General features: G+C 35.8%; 2 protein-coding genes across 3 annotated transcripts; one reads left to right on the forward strand and one right to left on the reverse strand.

The window, feature by feature from the left end:
• Positions 1-108: 108 nt before the first annotated feature.
• Positions 109-8,801, reverse strand: LOC112573850 (glutaryl-CoA dehydrogenase, mitochondrial-like). The gene is made up of 10 exons (XM_025254494.1): positions 8,606-8,801; positions 7,923-7,964; positions 7,512-7,646; positions 6,497-6,620; positions 5,289-5,528; positions 4,606-4,828; positions 2,681-2,784; positions 2,153-2,278; positions 1,543-1,703; positions 109-898 (listed from the first exon to the last, which is right to left on the reverse strand). The coding sequence occupies exons 1-10, from the start codon at positions 8,709-8,711 to the stop codon at positions 825-827; spliced, it is 1,335 nt and encodes a 444-aa protein (XP_025110279.1). The 5' UTR covers positions 8,712-8,801; the 3' UTR covers positions 109-824.
• Positions 8,802-8,983: 182 nt separating this feature from the next.
• On the forward strand, positions 8,984-18,849 carry LOC112573183 (phenylalanine--tRNA ligase alpha subunit-like). Of its 2 annotated transcripts, XR_003101179.1 has the most exons (14): positions 8,984-9,141; positions 9,340-9,477; positions 9,811-9,912; positions 10,759-10,877; positions 11,801-11,893; positions 12,197-12,325; positions 12,539-12,654; positions 12,978-13,062; positions 13,932-14,031; positions 14,627-14,795; positions 15,229-15,306; positions 15,808-15,922; positions 16,165-17,177; positions 18,068-18,849. XR_003101179.1 is itself a non-coding variant. In XM_025253311.1 (13 exons), the coding sequence occupies exons 1-13, from the start codon at positions 9,004-9,006 to the stop codon at positions 16,268-16,270; spliced, it is 1,488 nt and encodes a 495-aa protein (XP_025109096.1). In that variant the 5' UTR covers positions 8,984-9,003; the 3' UTR covers positions 16,271-18,849. The 2 variants fall into 2 exon arrangements, 1 of the variants encoding a protein (XP_025109096.1); XM_025253311.1 differs by having other exon boundaries at positions 16,165-18,849.
• The last annotated feature ends 85 nt before the right edge of the window (positions 18,850-18,934 follow it).

The following is an 18,934-nucleotide window of genomic DNA, read 5'->3' on the forward strand; positions in this document are numbered from 1 at the left end:
CTTTTAGAGCTTTGCACCAGGCCCCCCCCCCTTTTTTTTTCATTTATTTTTCTCCCAGCATCTTGATCATCACGGCGATCGCCACCAAAAGATAAGAATATTTCAACAAAAGAAATGACTGGCATTTATTGTGTGTCTCTCCTTGGAGTAAAAAGATCAAATCCAGCTTTTTTTTAAAAAAAATTTGTTCTAGACATCTCTGATGTCCTCATAGTAAAATCTGTCAATTGATGATCATATGCTGTACTTTATAAAAATTTGACAGACAAAAACTCTTTCCAATAGCTCAGTTTTCTTTAAAATTCTACATCAGTTCCAGCATCCCTATTTGTGCTCGTACTGTTGTTGACACATTAAAAAAGTGTTATCCTTGTTACACTGTTTCCCAGTAATAATAAAAAAAGAGACTGATTAAATGAGAAACAGAGAAAAAATGACATATTTTCATAATTAAAATTTGTCTGGGTTTAGATTATAAGCAGTCTCACCTTTCTGAGTAATATGAAAGATTAAAAATATTTGACTGTTTTGTCCTTGCAGGTGCATTTATGTACTTGGTGTCAAACCCTTCCTTTATTGGCTATGTATCTACAGAACAAGCCGTGACCACTGGGCACATAAGGCACTTATGACTGCATTTATTTTAAATAAATATTCATTTGCAATGGAACACTTGTACATGTTTTCTTCTGCTTTTGTCTGCATTTGGTCACTTGAATTTGTTCACTTTCTTCAGTGTTCAAAGGTGTAGAAGGTTAAAATGTCTCCTAGAAAACAGTCATTTTGTCTTTTTTCATGTATACAGACTTCTCTTTTCTTGCACATTATTTACCACCAGTGAATGCCTGGATCCCTGTGATTGCCCGTCCAAGAATCAAAGCATGAATGTCATGAGTGCCTACAAACAGAAAAATGTCAATAACATATTACTTTTCATTGGCAAAATTTATCAAGACATTTGCAGTATTATTTACCATATGACTGAGTGTTTTTACGACTTCTATAATAACACTTTTAAGATTTTTACAAAAATATGTAGGTTCAAGCAGACAGCACTCAAGCATTATTATTTGGATCTAGTGAGTTTAGATGTATTAGCAGTTCCTTTGTTAAAAGGGAAAAAGATTGTGCTACTTTAGAGATAGTGCTGTATGCAGTCTGTGGCAACAGGCTTGTTTCACCTGACACACCCGATTGCTTCATATACATATCTCAATTAAAATCAAAAGGTGCAAAAGACAAAATGTGTGTGAGATGTTAAAATCAACTTCTGCAAAAGGGATCGTCTTCAAAATACAAGGCAAGGTTGAAAGTGCTAGCATGACTATCACAAAGACCTGTTTCTCTTTCCAGTAGGTCTAATAAAGAGTTTGCGTCCTGGCCTCAGGACTGTGAAGACTATAAAATCATATTAAGAAAAGAAATTGTAAATCACTATTCTTCCCATGCAGGCAGTATTTTCCATATAGTGGTAAAAAGTTCAATATATGTAATTATGTGGTGTCTCAAAACATTTTCTAAAGGATTTCATGCAAATAATACCTTCATATGTGTTGACAGCTTCCAGATTCATGACATGTCGAATGACATGGTACTCATCACAAATGCCATTACCACCTAGCATGTCTCGAGCAACACGTGCAATGTCCAATGCCTTCCCACAGGAATTCCGTTTAATCATAGAAATCATCTCAGATGTTGCCCTTGCAAGGAATACAATTACATGTGGTATCACAAATTACTTGTGGCAGACAGAAGAATTATGCTAGCTACACTAGTTTCAATTAAATTACAGTAGTTTCACCATAGAGATGCACACTGCACAAGCTATTGACTCACAACTCTTTTTCTCTCTTAGTTTCCTCATTTCAATTGCTCTGGGACAAAAGTGACTATGTTAAGATGAAATCAATCAAATGCAACCATTACAGTAGTCTTAAATACCTAGAATTTTTACTAAAAGTTAGAAACTTTTTTTTCTTACTTCTTTGCAAAGTTCCTGAAACTTTCTATAAAATTTCTTCCTGTCATGTCTTCAATAATGGATAAGTAAGAGAGAATTTTTCTTTATTTTAACTCAAGCAGCAGATTTTTTCATGAGTATGAGGACAAAAAGTAGAGTCCCATTTCTAAACACAGAAAATACACTTACTTGCCCTGATCCTTGAGTCGACCAACTTGTAAGCAAGATTGAAGACCAAGAGAAATATCTGTAAGCATGTCTGCCATCTTTTTTTGAATTAGCTGGTTTGCAGCAAGTGGTCTTCCAAACTGTTTTCTGAAATAAAATTTGGGATTTTTGGTCTTCCAAGATTGTCATCATGCATGAAAGGCCATAACTAGCAAAATAATTATGTTCTAACCATACACAATGCACTTTTTTCTTCTCTGACATGTGCAATAATTATTACAGAGAACTGTTTTGCAAATGTACACAAGAAGCTGTTTGAATCTATGGCTGCAGCCCCAAACTGACTGTAACAGATTTAAGATTTGGGAAAACTTGATAAATTTGCCATTTTTAGACCCTGACTGCACTCTAAAATCTGGCAGTATACAGACGTTGGCCCCCACTACCACTACTCCTTCTCTCAAGTCTGTTAGACTAGTTTGAGAAATGTCTGGAAGAAATGTCTACAATAATCCAAAATTATACAAAACATCAGGAAGGAAAAGGCACCGGTCTAGTGTGTACTGGCGAGCAGTCTCCAGGCAAAACTCTGCAGCCCCCAGCACACCCCAGGCAATACCATATCGAGCATTATTCAGACATCCAAATGGACCCTGCAGATAAAGAACAACAGAAAAATTAATGCATCAGAAAAATTTTTCTGTAAATGGCTGTTATTTTATTCACACATCTGCTCTATCTTGCAACTATCACATAACATAACAGTTGTTTTGGAAAAAGAAAAAGAATAATATGCTGAGTTTATATAGCAATTTTTTCCCCACCATTATAGGCAGATTCAAAGCACATACTAAAAAGAAAGGAAAAAGAACAGAAAAACACACAAACATAATAAAAATGAAAAAAAAAAACAGTTGTAGAGTCACTGTATGTGTTTTGGTGAGATGTTAATATCAGCTCCAATACTGTTATTTTTCAGATGTTTCTTTTGTGGAATAATCCTAAGCACATCTTGAACCTTGAAGTGTTCAGGAGAATAGGAAAATCTCATCAGGCCTTGCAATGGTTGAAGCTCTGCAGTTTTTGGAGGAATGAACCAGAAGTGTTGTACCATTGTTGACAGATATAGAAATAATTCCATTCTGGCAAGTGTCTCACCCAAACAAATGCACCGACCAATAGAGAAGGAAATTAACTCTTTGGATCACCACAGTTTGCTATACTCTCCTATGAAATGTTCAGGTCAGAATCTGTCAGGGTCACCCCAGATCTCTGGAGCTCCCAACATAGACTCCAGGTTGGGGATGACTAAAGTGCCTTTAGGGATTGTGTATCCACTAAACTCCATGTCATATTCAGGGACAAACTTAGTGGCACAGCAAAGAACTTCCACTATGACAGCCTCCACATAGACTAACTGGGGTCTGTCTTGTATGCTGGGCGCTCGCTCTGTTCCAATAACTCTTGTGGATCTCTTCATAGCACTTGTTCTAATAGGGTGGTGAAGGAAGTAAACCTGAATCCAGCAGATAATTTTAGAGCCTGTATCCATGCCGCCTACAAAGTTGTTGAAGACTACCTTAGGGAGATTAGAATCTTTAAACTATACTTTATAATCTCATACTTGTGGTAAAAATGTTTAAAATTGAACAAATCAGAATGTGAATTTACTGTTGATGTGAGGTGATCCTGACTGCCTGTCGTGATGATGATGTATTTCAATGGCGAGAACATTTAAGTGTCAATAATGAAGGTTTATAATCCTGTTAAGTCAAAACCCCAAAACAAGATGGAAGCGAAGAACAGGACACAGAAGCCATTAGTGGATGAAAATATTGGTTGGAAGAAACAACGCAGCACAAACAGTGACGAACAATAAGAATAAACAAGAACAGTGCAGTAAACATCACAGATCGGCAAAATTCGCTAAAACTCGACACAGATCCATGGAGAAAACAAAACGGCAGAGAGCTAGTCACATACAGCCAGCTAGGCGAAGGGACATCACTCTAGAAATGCCTCTTGCTCACTTACTTCTGCATAAAAAAAGCCTTTATTTGAAATAAAGCTTTTCCTTAATTTTAATTTACTAAAATTTGGTATTATAACACAGCACTTGTGTCTTGCTAGTACAGTAATGGTGTATGATCCCTTTTCCTATCAAATAAACCAACCAGCCAGCCAAGCATGTCTATATTATGATCGTAAGACCTATTTTGAACAGTTGACTTTACACAATAGTGTGATAGCTGTAGCTGGTCTTGTAAGAGGCTGTATGGGTGCTTAGTACATTTGGATATACTGTTCATTTTCTGGCATGCCATAGAGGCATGCACCCATTTCCACATTTAAAAAAAAACCCACTGAAATCTGAGACTGAGATCACCTTGCAACAGTTTTTCCCTTTGCTTCTATGTTTAATTTTAAAAATTTAAATATAAATGTCAAACCACAGAAAATAATTTAAGCCTCACCCCAAGACCAGAAATATTTGGCAGCATATTCTCTTCTGGAACTTCAACATCCTCCATAACAATCTGCCCAGTGACACTAGCACGCAGTGAAAATTTCCCCTCAATCTTTGGAGCAGAAAGCCCAGGTGTGCCCTTCTCAATGATGAATCCACGAATACGGTTGCTGTCAGCATCACATTTGCCCCACACCACAAACACATCTGCAATTGGTGAGTTTGTAATCCTAAAAAACAAAAACAAAAAAACACACAAACAAAAACAAAAATGAAAGGTTTCATATGCTGTTTGTCTTGTTGAAAACAGACTAACAGCAGTTTCATGACAAACAGTTCATTTGATCAAGAGTTCATATGACCAGTTCCATGTGCACTAAATGTAATGATGATTTGACACGTTATCACATACAATGTTCAGTAAGTGGTAGTTTACAAATAATATTGTCCACAGTTGTGTTTTGCGCTTCTCTGATTTATCCTCTCTATAACTAAAAAAATCTGTACAGTTTGCTACTAACCTGACATACAGTTGAAGTAGTAACAGGTGTTAATATTTTTGTTCTTCAATGTACACAGTTTTCTATTTCATAAAACCAAAGAATGTAATTGTGAAATGTATAATTTTTTGTAAAATAGAAGCATAACATATATGAATCCTGTACAAAGCAGAAAGACTGTAGCACAAACCATGATTTGCTTCCATTTAGAATAAATGTTTTCTTGCTTGCATTGTATTTAGCAACTGTCTCCATGGAAGATGGATCACTGCCATGGTTTGGTTCGGTCAGACCAAAACAGCCAATCAACTCTCCTTTTGCAAGTTTAGGAATGTACTTCTGTTTCTGATCTTCTGAACCATAAGCATAAATTGGCCACATTACCAGACTGGACTGTACACTCATTGCTGATCGATAGCTGCTGTCCACTCTGAAATGATGCGTAAAATTGGTTGAAAAAAAGGCTTAACACTTTACATTTATCTACAATGTGTACAAGAAAAACATCAAATAAAGTACTGATAGCATCATGCAAAATGTGTTAATAGTATTGTAATAGTATAGTCAGTTTTATGAGCCCAGAGCATGTTGGAGGGATTGAAGGGTGTGGAGTGATGCAGAAGGGAGTCCAGTAAAAAGGAAGTTGCAGCAATCCAGTCTGAAGAAATAAAGGAGACAAGTAGCTTGATGGTGACAACAGTACTCAGACAGCGATGGATAGCGGTGAGGCATCAGGGACAGAAAAACAAGTTCTCACCAAAGAGGTGATGCAGGGTGCATGAAAAGGATGGAGTTCAGCATGACACCAAGACTCTTCATGCTAGACAGTAAAGGAATTGTGGTGCCAGATAATGAGGCTAGAGGAAGAGACAGCAGAAAGGTTCAGTCTAGCGCCAGCAATCAAGGTTTCAGTCTTGTCAGGGCTGAGCTTCAGTTTGTTTTCAGTCATCCAGTTCTGTATGTCAGAATATCAGTGACTGATGGAGAAGAGTTGACATATCGTTTGATATCGTTTGTGATGGCAAGATAGTGGAGATCATGGTGTATGCTGACAGGGACTGTGTCAAAAGTGGAGAGGACAAGGTCCAGAACCAAAACTAATTGAAAGCTATCAACAATATAATCATCATAGCCATTTTCATTTCACATGGTTACAAAGAAAGTTACTCTCAGGAATTTAATAATAATTATCTTCCTTTTGAAAATGGTTACGGCATTTATTTATTTGTAATGGCTTGACGGCATTTGAAAATTTGCTATACTTTAATACTGAACTGCACAATATATTTAAAAAAACAGAAACAACTAATGATAAGTTCAATATCTTAATCTTTGAATAGCTGCTAGACAGTAGCAATAAACCTTTGCAATATTTTAACAGTTTTCTTTTCTTCCAACCTTTCTAGTTCACGTGTAATTAGTCCATATCCAACAGAAGACAGCCCTGCACAGCCATAGCCTTGGATAGTAGGTCCTAACACCCCCATGTCACCCAATTCTCTCATGATAGCAGGATCAAATTCTGCACAACTCAAATTAAAATGCAGTTTCAGCAGTCTTGTCAAAATTATCTGCAAAGACAGATCTTAAACTACTTCAGAGCACATAAGTACTCAGGAACCAACAATATGTTGCAGGTCACTTGACAACCACTTAAAGAGACATTTCTAACACTGTAGTAAATGAATCTTTCAATAACAGTAATATTCAACTTTATATCTATTTATGTCTATAAGTAAAAATGTAAAAATGATAAAAGAAATTTGTTTGTACAGGGAGGTGTGTAACATTTTGCAACTCAGATGTTCAGTATTCTGGATACATGTTGGGGTTTTTTTGGTGGGGGTTAGGAAAAATTATTTTAATCCATTCAGATATGCAGCCAAAATTAGGGAATATGTTGCATCACAACATGATGAGCATAGAGTTTAATATTATTAGAGGTTGTGAATCTTAAATTACTGCTAATTAGGCATCACCGAAAACCATGCAGTTCTTAGGAAAAATATTAATCAAGCTCCATGCTCCATGTTAATAACATAGGCCAGAACAGTCAGTCAGCATGGACATCCAAATATTGGAAGTCACTAGGTGATAAAGTAATATAATAATTGTGCTGGTTAGCATTCTCTGATTCAGATGGAAGAGGTAGTTTACAATAGTGATTCCAGCATTCTGAGAGAAATCTTCAATCCATACTGATCACTGCAAAGAACAAGATCTTAGCACTGTGCGCTATTAGGATTCAGCTACCTTCGGGTAGAACAGGCATCAAGGTGTCAATCAGATCAGATAGGGGTTGCAGGCAAACTGGTCACCAAACATATTCCAGTCTAGTCAAAATTGCAAAAAATTCAGTTATGAAAACTTTAAGAGCTTAGTATATGGTATATATAATCATAACTATGTATACCTTCAAGTCTGTTTGCCATCAAAATTCGTGGCATGAGCTTTTTTTGGCAATAACTGCGGAACTGATCACGAATAATGCATTCTTCCTCTGTAAGTTGTGATTCCAGGTTTAAAGCATCCCTCCATGAAAACTCCACTATGAAAAATATATAACAATACATCATCCTTTTTTTTTAATACATTTACATTTTTAAAGTACAGTGACAAAATTAAATGAAAAAATGGTGAAATTTCCTTTTTAAAAAAATTACTAATATCTACAACATATGACATTCTAAATGAAACTTTCTTTACTGCACTATGTTATGCTGTGCACATTATCTAAAATAACAAAATGGTTTCTAAAATGGTTTGATACCCAGAAATGATATGTCACACATAAAACGGTAAAAATATATCTAAAGAAGAGTACCTTTAGATTTAGTAGCTGGATCTTTTGCTAAAGAAGAGTGTTCTTTTTGGAATTAAGGAACCATAAAGGAAAGCAAGCAAATACATTAATTTCGCTGAAACGGTTTATGCCTTGAAAACTTAAGATTACAACATATTTTATAAAGTGATTCTGATTCCATTTAAGTACATGTATTCACAAATATGAAATCTATGAACCATTAAATCTTATCAACAGCAGAAAATTCACAATGTCTAGCTGCAGTTATGAACACCTTAATTGCTGAATCACTTTCATTTATGGCAGAAAGAATTTTCATTTCAGAAAATCAATGAATTATATGTATATGTTAATTTCTTTCCTTCACTTCCTACCCCCTACCCAGACAAGCAAAGAGCGAGTGAGACTGGTGGTGGGCGAAAACGAAACAATGATGAAGACAACTAGCATTTGTGGCAGTTAGCAGACGACACTCACAGCGATCTGTCCAATAGGGACGCTGAAAATGGACACACCTCCACAACCACCACCATCATAATTTAAGCTTCGCTGAAGTTAAATACCAACAGCAACACATAAAGGTAGCCCGTTATTAGTTATTATAATAAAGAATATGTCAAAAACTCCTTCACAAACGAGTATTATATATTAAAAACAAATACGTGTTGTCTTCGAACACATGTCCCTGACTCCAAAAAAGATACGTGTAACATTAGCTGTAGCAGCATTTCTGAAAGATCGACGGTGAAGGATCTGAACCAGACATGTATTTCTTCCGAACAAGTCGATAATTGTCCTTGAAAATGACATAATGTAGTAAAATACTAAACACAACTGCAGCCCAAGCAAAATATCAGTGATGATTTCGTAAGTAACCTTGACCCTTCTTTTTTTTCTAAAAGCCTGACAAATTTATTATATCAGAAATACGCTATATCAAAAAATCAAATTTTCTTAATAAAAGAGAATTTAAAAAATAGTTTTAAATATAATTCAACTGGATATGAATATTTAACATTTCTTTCTCTTAGTTTTACTTATTTAATGTAATAACTAAATATTGCCAGTCTCAGACTGATGCAATCAAGTGCACACTAGCATCATGGCTGACTATAGCGAGTTCATTCTTACTGAAATAGACAAAGTCGGCGAAATCGATACACTTTCTTTCGCCAGAAAGATTAATGTCGATCACCAAAAAATAGTTGGTGCTGTGAAAAGTTTGCAGACTCATTCGGATGTGAGATTTGTTTTGTTTTGATTGTGTATATATTTTATACAGGCTGTCTGCTCAGTGTATATTTCTCCCAGATTGAACAGTTTAGTTTGCCGCCCTATGCTCCACTGAGGGTGAAAAGGAATTAAAAGAAAAGGAATAAGATGTGCGCATGCACTTGTGTGCATTATTATTTATCTAATTGTATTTGTTTGTCCACAGGTTATTGAAGTTAAACAGGTTCAAGGGACTAGTCTACAACTGACAGAGGAAGGAGCACGGGTTGCAGAAAATGGGAGCTATGAGGCTCTTGTCTTTAAGGCAGTACCAGAAAATGGAATTACTCAAGCAGAATTAATGGTATATTTCCCTTGAAACTTGTTATTGTTAGTGCAGTATTCATGTTTCACAGTCCTCCTAATGTGTATATATGTGTGTGTTTAGTAAATTAACAACAAAAAATTACTTTTCAAATTCAAGTGATTGAATATGTGTATGATGTGTAGGGAAAATATGTGTATAGCTTAAATGTGTGCCATTTCTAACATGGAATGGGATTGCATTAATTCCTCAGCAGTGTAAGGAAAAAACCTAAATCAAATATTCCAAGATTGTAAAAGAAGTTGTTTCAGTTGAATCGCTTGTAACAATAATGTACATTATTGTAGGAAGGAATTTGTTTAAATTTGACAGAAATCTGTGCCAAATGCTAAAATAGGAGTTGGCAAGGCCATTCAAGCGGGATGGATTGAAATTGACAAAAGTACAGGTAGTGAACCTAGAGTACTTCGAAAAGTAAGTACAAAGCTGTATTTAATATTACACAGGTATTGTGTTATGAGAGAAGCAAGATTTTATTGCTGTTTTATGTAACATGTACTCATCTTAGTTAAAGGTCTAACAAACTGCAAGTGCTTTGAAGCACAGAACAAATCATGTCATCACAATGAGGCTGCACGAATGACATGGAAGCTGGAGTCTTGACCACTTTCTGAATAGGATAAAAGAAGATGTTTGGAAAAGATACATGTTTGGAAATACATGAAGTATTTCACTTGCATTTTGGGAACACTTATTTTATAATAAGCTAAACTTAGTTCTCCAAAAGGGATTTCGCACAATCAGTTTCTGTTTATTTGTATGTTAATGGACTTATATCAGCTTATATCTTTATTTGCATTTCTGATGTATGGCGATATAATGTTCTTATCGTTTTAGTCTGTTAAACATCTGGCAGTAAATAATCTCTCAGCTTCCTTTTCTCTGGAGCTCTGTATGCATGTATTTTAAAAAGGGGACGTGCACACAGATTTAACTAAATTGAAACTTCCAAAGTCTAGTTCTCACAGCCAGAATGAGAACTCCGGGAACTGACATGCTTTTTATGATTTAATGAGAAATGGTTGCTTTTATTGAGAATTGTGATAACTCAAACCTTGTTTCTCTCAAACAGAACAAAACTGTAAACTCAGATTTGGGAAATTGTAGTTAATCTTGCAATAAACTATAGCAACCATTTGATAATAGATTTGCACCACAGAAAGCCATTAATTTAAAGTTTAAAGGATCCGAGACGCTAGTTTTTGAGGGGGCAAAAATTTAATAAAGTGCAATAATAATAATAACAATGTTCATTGTCAGGTTGACTGTATTGAGGATAACGTGCAGCAGTGTCTCCTGAAGATAAAAGACCTTGCCTTGGATGGAGTGACAGATGCTACCAAAGCAGAATATAAAAAGCGGAAACTCATAGTGGAAGTGTATGTGTAGTGGGTTTTTAAAAAAAAAATATTTATTGTATGTAATTAGTCATGTATTCCATCTTTCATTTCAAACAATATGTAACCCCTAAATTGTGATGCTTACAGATTTTCTTAAAATGTTGATTGACATTGTTACTTGTAGCTAATTATTGGCTGCATTCATGTATTGTTCAGTATGCTTTGTACATTGCTCAAGATGGAGATTAATTTTTCTGTTCTTAAATATGATGGGAACTCCTGTAAATATTGTTATGTGGTTAGTCTGACCTGACCCAGGTTCATAAGCTAACAAGAAAACTTTATAATTACATACCTGTAAATTTAAGTCATTTGCTTTTAGATCATCTGACGTGCACATCTTATTGTTTGCATTGCTATATTCAATATATTTTTAGAGTATAACAGAGTTTATTGGGGTCAACATTTGCCTGTTTGACCATTTATGAGTCATTTCAACAATGGGACTTGATGTGACCACCGATTACAGAATCAGTTGCTATTCAAATGAATTTTTCTGCAGACGTGCACACATACAAATTGCAAAAGATAGAGATAGTTGCATTGCATTATCCATACTGACACACGCAGGCACAACCCTGATGCAATGTGCAAGCATTAAAATGAAATTCTGGGCATTTAGAACTACAAGTGGATGGAAAATAGGCACCCGGTGGCACGATGATCAGCACCTGCCACCAATACAATGAAGGTTGCCTGTTCTGGGTTCAATCTCATCTCGGGCACACTGTTTTTTCTTTGCATGTGACATCAGTTTACAGGGATGGCTTCCTTGCTGTGATATAGTCTTAGTTGCTGGCTCAGAGTAAAGCACTACTCCATCCACCCCCCTCCTTTCCTGAAAGTAGACATCAAATGGGTGGTTAATTGGAACCATGCTGATAAAGATTTCTTTATTACAGAAAAGAAACAAGCTTCAAAGTGAGAAAGGGACCCAATTTTAGTCTCACTGTTGCCAAACCAGAAGTTGACCTGACACCACAAATGATACAAAAGTAAGTACTTTTGGTAAAAATGTGTTACATTTTGACAATCTGATCATGCATCTGTTAAGAATAACCTGATTTATCTTGAAAAAAAATTACGTTTTTTTTTTTTCTAATTCCATTTTGTAACAAATTTTTGCAGCTTCTGAATGGTAGTAAAACAGAAGAGTTTAGCTGCTGATGTTGGTCAAATGATGTGATGAGTTCAAGGCAGATAATTGAGAGAGTCCCATAAAATCATTAGAATTAAATCTTGGTGATGTTTAATCCACCCTTCATTCATCTATTTTCTACCTCCTGCCTGTGTCCCAGTGGTACCTGGAAGACAAAGCAGTTCAAGCCATACAACTTTGATGCCATGGGTGTTGCGCCAGAATGTGGCCATTTGCATCCATTACTCAAAGTCCGAACTCAGTACCGACAGATTTTCTTGGAGATGGGGTGAGTGACTGCTGTGTTTATAGTACTTAAATGAACATTATTTCACAATTAAGGATAATCATATAATCAATAAGGAAATGTAAGCTGTTTATTGTATGACTTATCAGTATTTCATCAGAAATAACCTGATGTTAGATCATGAGTATGTTCTGTCCTTTCTGTCTTTTTTTAGTATAATTTTGTCAGCAACACTAAATTTGTGTCTGATTATAGCTTTGCAGAAATGCCAACAAACAACTTCATTGAAAGTAGTTTCTGGAATTTTGATGCATTGTTTGTTCCACAAAAACATCCAGCACGGGATGCGCAAGATACCTTCTTCATATCAGGTTCAGTATCCTTTGAGCCTGCATTAATTTTTACCTAAAATAGCATGAAATAAAAATTTAGGAAATTTAAAGAGACCAACATTGAAAATGGTGATATGGGAACAGTTTGAGAAACTGCAGATAAAGAGCTAAAGCTCTGGCTGTTGACAACAGAGAAGCCAGGTGTTGTCAGTTGAGTTGCTGTGACAACAATATGTGAGGAGAATGGAAAATTGTGTGTGTATGTGTGTGAGAGTAGATGGTGATGAATCAGAAAGGGAAAGTTTGTCAAGAGTATATTGAATAAGGAAAGATAATAATAAAGTATGTTTCTTCTTTGGCAGATCCCCAAAATGCCAGTGCTTTCCCAATGGAATATCTTGAAAAAGTTAGAAAAGTTCATGCAGAGGGAGACTTTTGCTCTAGAGGGTGAGACAGATTTTCTAACACATCAAAAGTCATCATTTTTTGCATCGGAATAATGTTTCTCTGTGACGTTACTAGATACATAACTTTTCTCTTTAATGATGCTGGAGTGATGTTTCTGGCTAGAGGGTGACAGATTTCTTTCTTTTAACCTTTTTCATAGATCTGTATTTTCTCTTACGAAGTCAGTATGCATCCACTTTTGCAAACTGCGAGGTATGTTTCCAAACCTGTCTATTTCTGTTAATGGCACAGTACTCAAAGTGGTCCAGGAAGTAAAATTCCTCGGGGTTATCTTTGACCATAAACTTTTCTGTCTCATATCAAATCTCTACGCCTTTCTTGTCGGAAAGCCTTGGACATTCTCAGAGTAGTTGGCCATGTCAGCTGGAGGGCGGACCGCACGGTCCTGCTTCGTCTGTATCATGCCCTGGTCCCCTCCAAGCTAGACTATGGATCCATCATCTATGGCTCTGCTTCAGACCCTATGGCAACGCCACTGGGACACTCTGGGCCAAAATAAATTACATGCCACCATTCCGTGTCTTTCTGACCGCCTGTCTTCGTGTCATCCTGTGAGGCGGCAGGAGGTGGTCCATTGTCATATTTCCAAACAACAAACCGTCGGTAACCAGGAGCTTAAAAAATGTACTAAATAAAAAAAAATATATTTATTTCACTGGTGATGCCTTGGCTAAAAGATCTGCGGATAGAGGTAAGGGGATATGACTACAAACTGTTCTTATTTTTCATATTATTTTACCTTATACTGTGGGTTTTAGTAAACATTAGAATTTATGCAAAGAAATAAATCCCTTTGTGGCAGAGGAAGGAGGAGTACTTTTGCATGTACAGTATCATCTATTTTCCAGATATATGTACGATTGGAAGATGGAAGAAGCAGAAAAAAATGTACTGCGCACTCACACAACAGCTGTTAGTGCAAGGATGTTGTACAAATTAGCTCAACAGGTGGGTTGCTGTAGGTGTGTGTGCTTATAAATAAGCATATGCTTTTGGCTACATGCTTCAGACAGTACGTGTACAGTACTTGTATGATTGCATATGTGAGAGGTCTGTCCCTTCACCTAACAGGCTGAGGGGATCAGCTCTCCTTTGTTTATGTTTTGTGGTCGTGCTTCTTTTGGATAAAAGTGTTGGACCTTCATGTTTACATGTTCTTCTTCTTTGTTTTCTTACTCTTCTGGTTTGCAACATGGCTGTATATAATGTTATTTTGAGATGTGAACTGTTCGAGTTTATTGGCTGATTCCACTCCGCCATGCATCACTCATTATTATTATGTAGTTAAAGATGCTGACATTTCTGAGAAATAAATCTGTGAATGTGTAATGATATCAAAAGCTTTAAGTGTGGTTTGTTTCTAGCATATACTTGTTATCATGTACTTCCTCAAATATGTACCTTTATAAATTGTATTTTGTGTAAGAAGAGGTGGCAGTGTTGTCCTGCCAGTCTTTTCTTTTTTTTAACTTCTTGCCAACACGGAATAAGAATGTAAATTTCATGAACACAGTCTCACAGGTATCAATAATATATTTTTCAGAGACCTTTCAAGCCTGTCAAGTATTTCTCTATAGACCGTGTTTTCCGAAATGAGAATCTTGACGCAACACATCTTGCAGAGTTTCACCAAATAGAGGGGGTTGTTGCAGACTATGGCCTCACACTGGGCAATTTGATGGGTGTTATCAATGAATTCTTCAAGAAGTTAGGCATGTCATGGCATTTTTATTTGATTACTAAACACTACTTTATTATGTAAATGCAATAATTACACAATACAACTATTTCCAACAAGACGAGCTACTAAAACTGGTTTTCTAGTGTGTCATCATTGTGTTAAGTGGAACATTATTATGCAATAGAAAATTTTAATACAAAGAATTCTCAACTGGCATTCTACAGGGGAAAAAGTAATAAAAATACTGTCCCTTCTCATTATCTTACCATTATGCAACACAGATGTTGGGGACATAAAGCAGGTATATGATAACTAGGGGTTACTTGAGGGGAAAGTCTCTCTTCCCCAAAACTTGTTTAGAGGTGAAATTGGAAAAATAATGAGATAACTAGATGGTATAATTTTTTCTTAAAGTTTTATCAACTGTCACTAGCTTTTAAACACAGGTGTTGAAATCTGTGCAGGAATTACAAAATTGCGTTTCAAGCCTGCATACAATCCTTATACTGAACCCAGCATGGAGATTTTCAGCTTTCATGAAGGTAATGCTTACTGAAAACATTTGTAAGGTGACATTTTTTATGCTTAATGTTTTAGTTTTCAACTGTATACATAATTCTTTCCTTTTCAGTTTTATCCCTTTCACATTGCTGAGACAGGGTAATTTTTACGCTGTCGGTAGTTAAGAAGTGTTGGTGCAGTCAGGATTTTATACCTGTTTCAGTGAAGGAAAAAAAATGTCTCTGGTGATTAGGTGGCATGGTAAAAAGAGGGACAAACATTTTTACTACTATGCACATTCTTTTAAGAAACACAAACATTTGCTTTAAGGCTGTCAAGATGTGTAATCTTAGTGGACTTAAGACATATGACAGCACTATAATGTTTAACACAGAGCTCTTGGTTCCCAGCTAGTGTCGTAGCAGTTAGTGAGCACCCAGCTAAGGTATCTGTATCAAACATGAATGTACCCAAACAGATGTTGCAATTTTATCATGACCAAATATCCTGATTTCTGATTTCAAATGATCTTCTCTGTGCAGGTCTAAATAAATGGGTTGAAGTAGGCAATTCTGGAATGTTCCGACCAGAAATGTTGCTTCCCATGGGTCTTCCAGAAGATGTCTCTGTCATTGCATGGGGATTGTCATTGGAAAGGTGGTGTTTTTGTTATTTTTGCATTACAGTGTGCTTCTGCAATTTTGGTGCAGTTTTATATTGGGGATCTTCTATAAAATTTTATATCATAATATTTAGGTGCAGATACATTTTGTAACAAAGTCTCTTGGTCACATGATCTTTCTGTGCATCACTTTGTGCCTTAATATTTTTTTTTTAAATTAGATGTTGTGGAACTATGTTTCTTAGTCTTGTCAAACTGATATATTTTTTCTTTTCAGACCCACCATGATCAAATACAAGATCAACAATATAAGAGACTTGATTGGCCCAAAAGTGAACCTTCAGATGGTCTATGATAATCCAATCTGCAGACTAGACAAATAATGATTTTAGGGATGTTAACAAATTTTAATTTAGCTAGTAAAGAATTTCAGTTTTCTTCCATTCTGAGTTTCACACCATATGAGCATATAAAAAAATAAACTGGACTTCAAATAATAAAAATTTATCTAAAATACTAAAGGATGAAATTTTGTGAATAGAGTTGGTATGCAGTGTTTTTGATAATATGCCAAGTGAAAGCAGATTTAATAATAATAATAAATGGGAACTTATAAAGCGCAATATCTCAGCCAAAGGCAGACTCATTGCACTGAACAAGATCACAATATATTAACAAAGACGTAGAACAAAGTAGTAACAAAGACGTAAAATGAAGAACAATGCGAAGACTCGCTGCGTTCTGGCAGTAAAGGGCGATCACTGTAGATTTAACAGTAAGAACTCCAGAGAATAAGGTTAGTGACATCAGGAGAATACTGGGAAGACATTGAGTAATCTTGAGAATATGAAGAAATATTATCAGATGAAACTGCAAGGTGATCATCCCTTGAGTTTATTAAGTGCAGCTCAAGGTCTTTGCCGAAGTGAGTGATGCATGGTGGAGTGGAATCCAGCCAATAAACTCAAACAGTTTGCATCTCAAAATAACATTATATACAGTCCTGTTGCAAACCAGAAGAGTAAGAAAACGCAGCAGAAGCACATGTGAACATGAAAGTCCAACACTTTTATCCAAATGAAGCACGACCACAAAACGAAATCAAGGAGAGCCAATCCCCTCAGGTGAAGGGACAGAACTCTCATCCCATTTGTATGGTACAGTTTGTGTACCTATATTTCAGTTGCTCCAGGTTCTATGAAAAACTCTGTGAAGACCAGCCTGCTTGACAGCTGTGCTACTGTTGAAGAAAATTGAACCATCCTTCACAATCAGGAGGTGGTGGCTGGGGTAAGAAAGCACACTGTTGGCTCTGGTGTAAGCTAGCATGGTTAACCTTGTCAGGACTAATTTAGTTTTAAGTAAACTGGTTTGTGTTCCAAGATCTGAACAATTTCTGAGATATTTTTAAAAAAAAAGATAGCCGATGTTCTGAATTGTTTCCGTTCAAAATTGTGGGTTTCAAACGAACAGTTTACTTTGTGTCCACAGCACAGTCAGTTCTTGGAGGCCACATATAGTCTTCTCAATTTTGTTCAGTCGTACTCTCTGTTAGACTGTAGGCAAGTTCAAAATTGCTTGGTACAATCCCCATATCCATGGTGTTAGTGTTTCAATTGGGAACACATGGGAAACTGTGATTGCTCATACTAAATGGGTGTGCTTAAGAACTAAACATGATGCCTCATTGTACCACCCCAGAGATGTTTTACTGTGATTGCCCATTGAAGCCGAGTTGGTTTCAGGATAAGGGTACACTCCAAAAATTAAAAGCAATATTATGAATATCTTTAAGTGTTTTTTAATATAGAGTAACAAAATAATATAAATAGCACTATTTTTGAGTATCCAGTGAAAATGGTGACTAAACCTTTTTTTGTTTAAAATGTATAAGTATTTTAAAAGCAAAGTTACACAGTGCCATAAATCATATCATTTGGGGTTTTTTGTAAACTAGAGGCAATGATGTAAATGATGGTCTAGCATTTTTATATCAAGATTTCTAGGAGATATAAAAAAATCAAACATGGTACCCCCCACTCCGGCAATTGAAGATTTTTAAGTGTTTATTTCATCAAAAACAATGTACTGTAATATCTCTGTATCATGTATTTCTAAATAAAACTGCAAAATGTTAATGCTATAGCACAAGCCTAACTTGAAATATATTGTTTTTGCAGGTAAGCCCTTGCATTGAAAATGGAAATCAGAGAAATTCCAGTTTAAAGATTCAAAATGAATATATTTTGTATCAGATCATTTTTGAAAAATATATTTCAGTGTTTATATGCTACACTTAACATCCTACTATGTAATTGAAGTCTGTCCTAGTATGCCAGGACTATAAATTTCACCCTAACAGCTTTCTTGCTCGGAAACCATTAGCTTTGTTTGTGTTCTTTTGTTTTCTCAGTATCTAGGTTTCAAGTAATGCCTTATTATCTGCTTGCCTGCATTAGATTAAGAACTGTTTTACGTACAATTCATGCAAACTCAGTTATTTGTTTTAATGGTTTGTTGTTTATCACAGTATTATTTGTACGGTGGCACAATGGTTAGCACCTGTCTCTAATATAGTGAATGAAGGTTGGCTGTCTTGGGTTCAGCTCTTGTCTCGGACACACTGCTTCCCCACCTCAATACAGAGTTGGAATTCAGAGCCACTGTTATTAAATAAATGATTTTGTAACCCAACATTCTAAGCATAAAATAAAAATTTGCCATTTCCTATACTTTTTACTCAAACCTCTAGATTTGTTTAAGATTTAGTTGCTGGTTTTTCACAAATTGTGCACCGTTCACGGGCTTGTTTTGTCTTTTCAGTGTGGAAAAATATTTTATGAAAGAGTTTGTTGGGAGGATTGTATCTGTATTAAATATTTGCATTCAAAAGTCAACAGAATTATTACTATGATTATTGTAATGCAGAATATTTGATAAATAAATTATACAAGATTTATAACCCTGAGACCTTTTGCCCTTGATGAGGTGAATAGGCATAGTATATATGGCTAATATAGTCTGTGGTTCACATTCACAACAAACAG

This window comes from Pomacea canaliculata, linkage group LG10, assembly GCF_003073045.1.
Source record: "Pomacea canaliculata isolate SZHN2017 linkage group LG10, ASM307304v1, whole genome shotgun sequence".
NCBI lineage: Eukaryota > Metazoa > Mollusca > Gastropoda > Architaenioglossa > Ampullariidae > Pomacea > Pomacea canaliculata.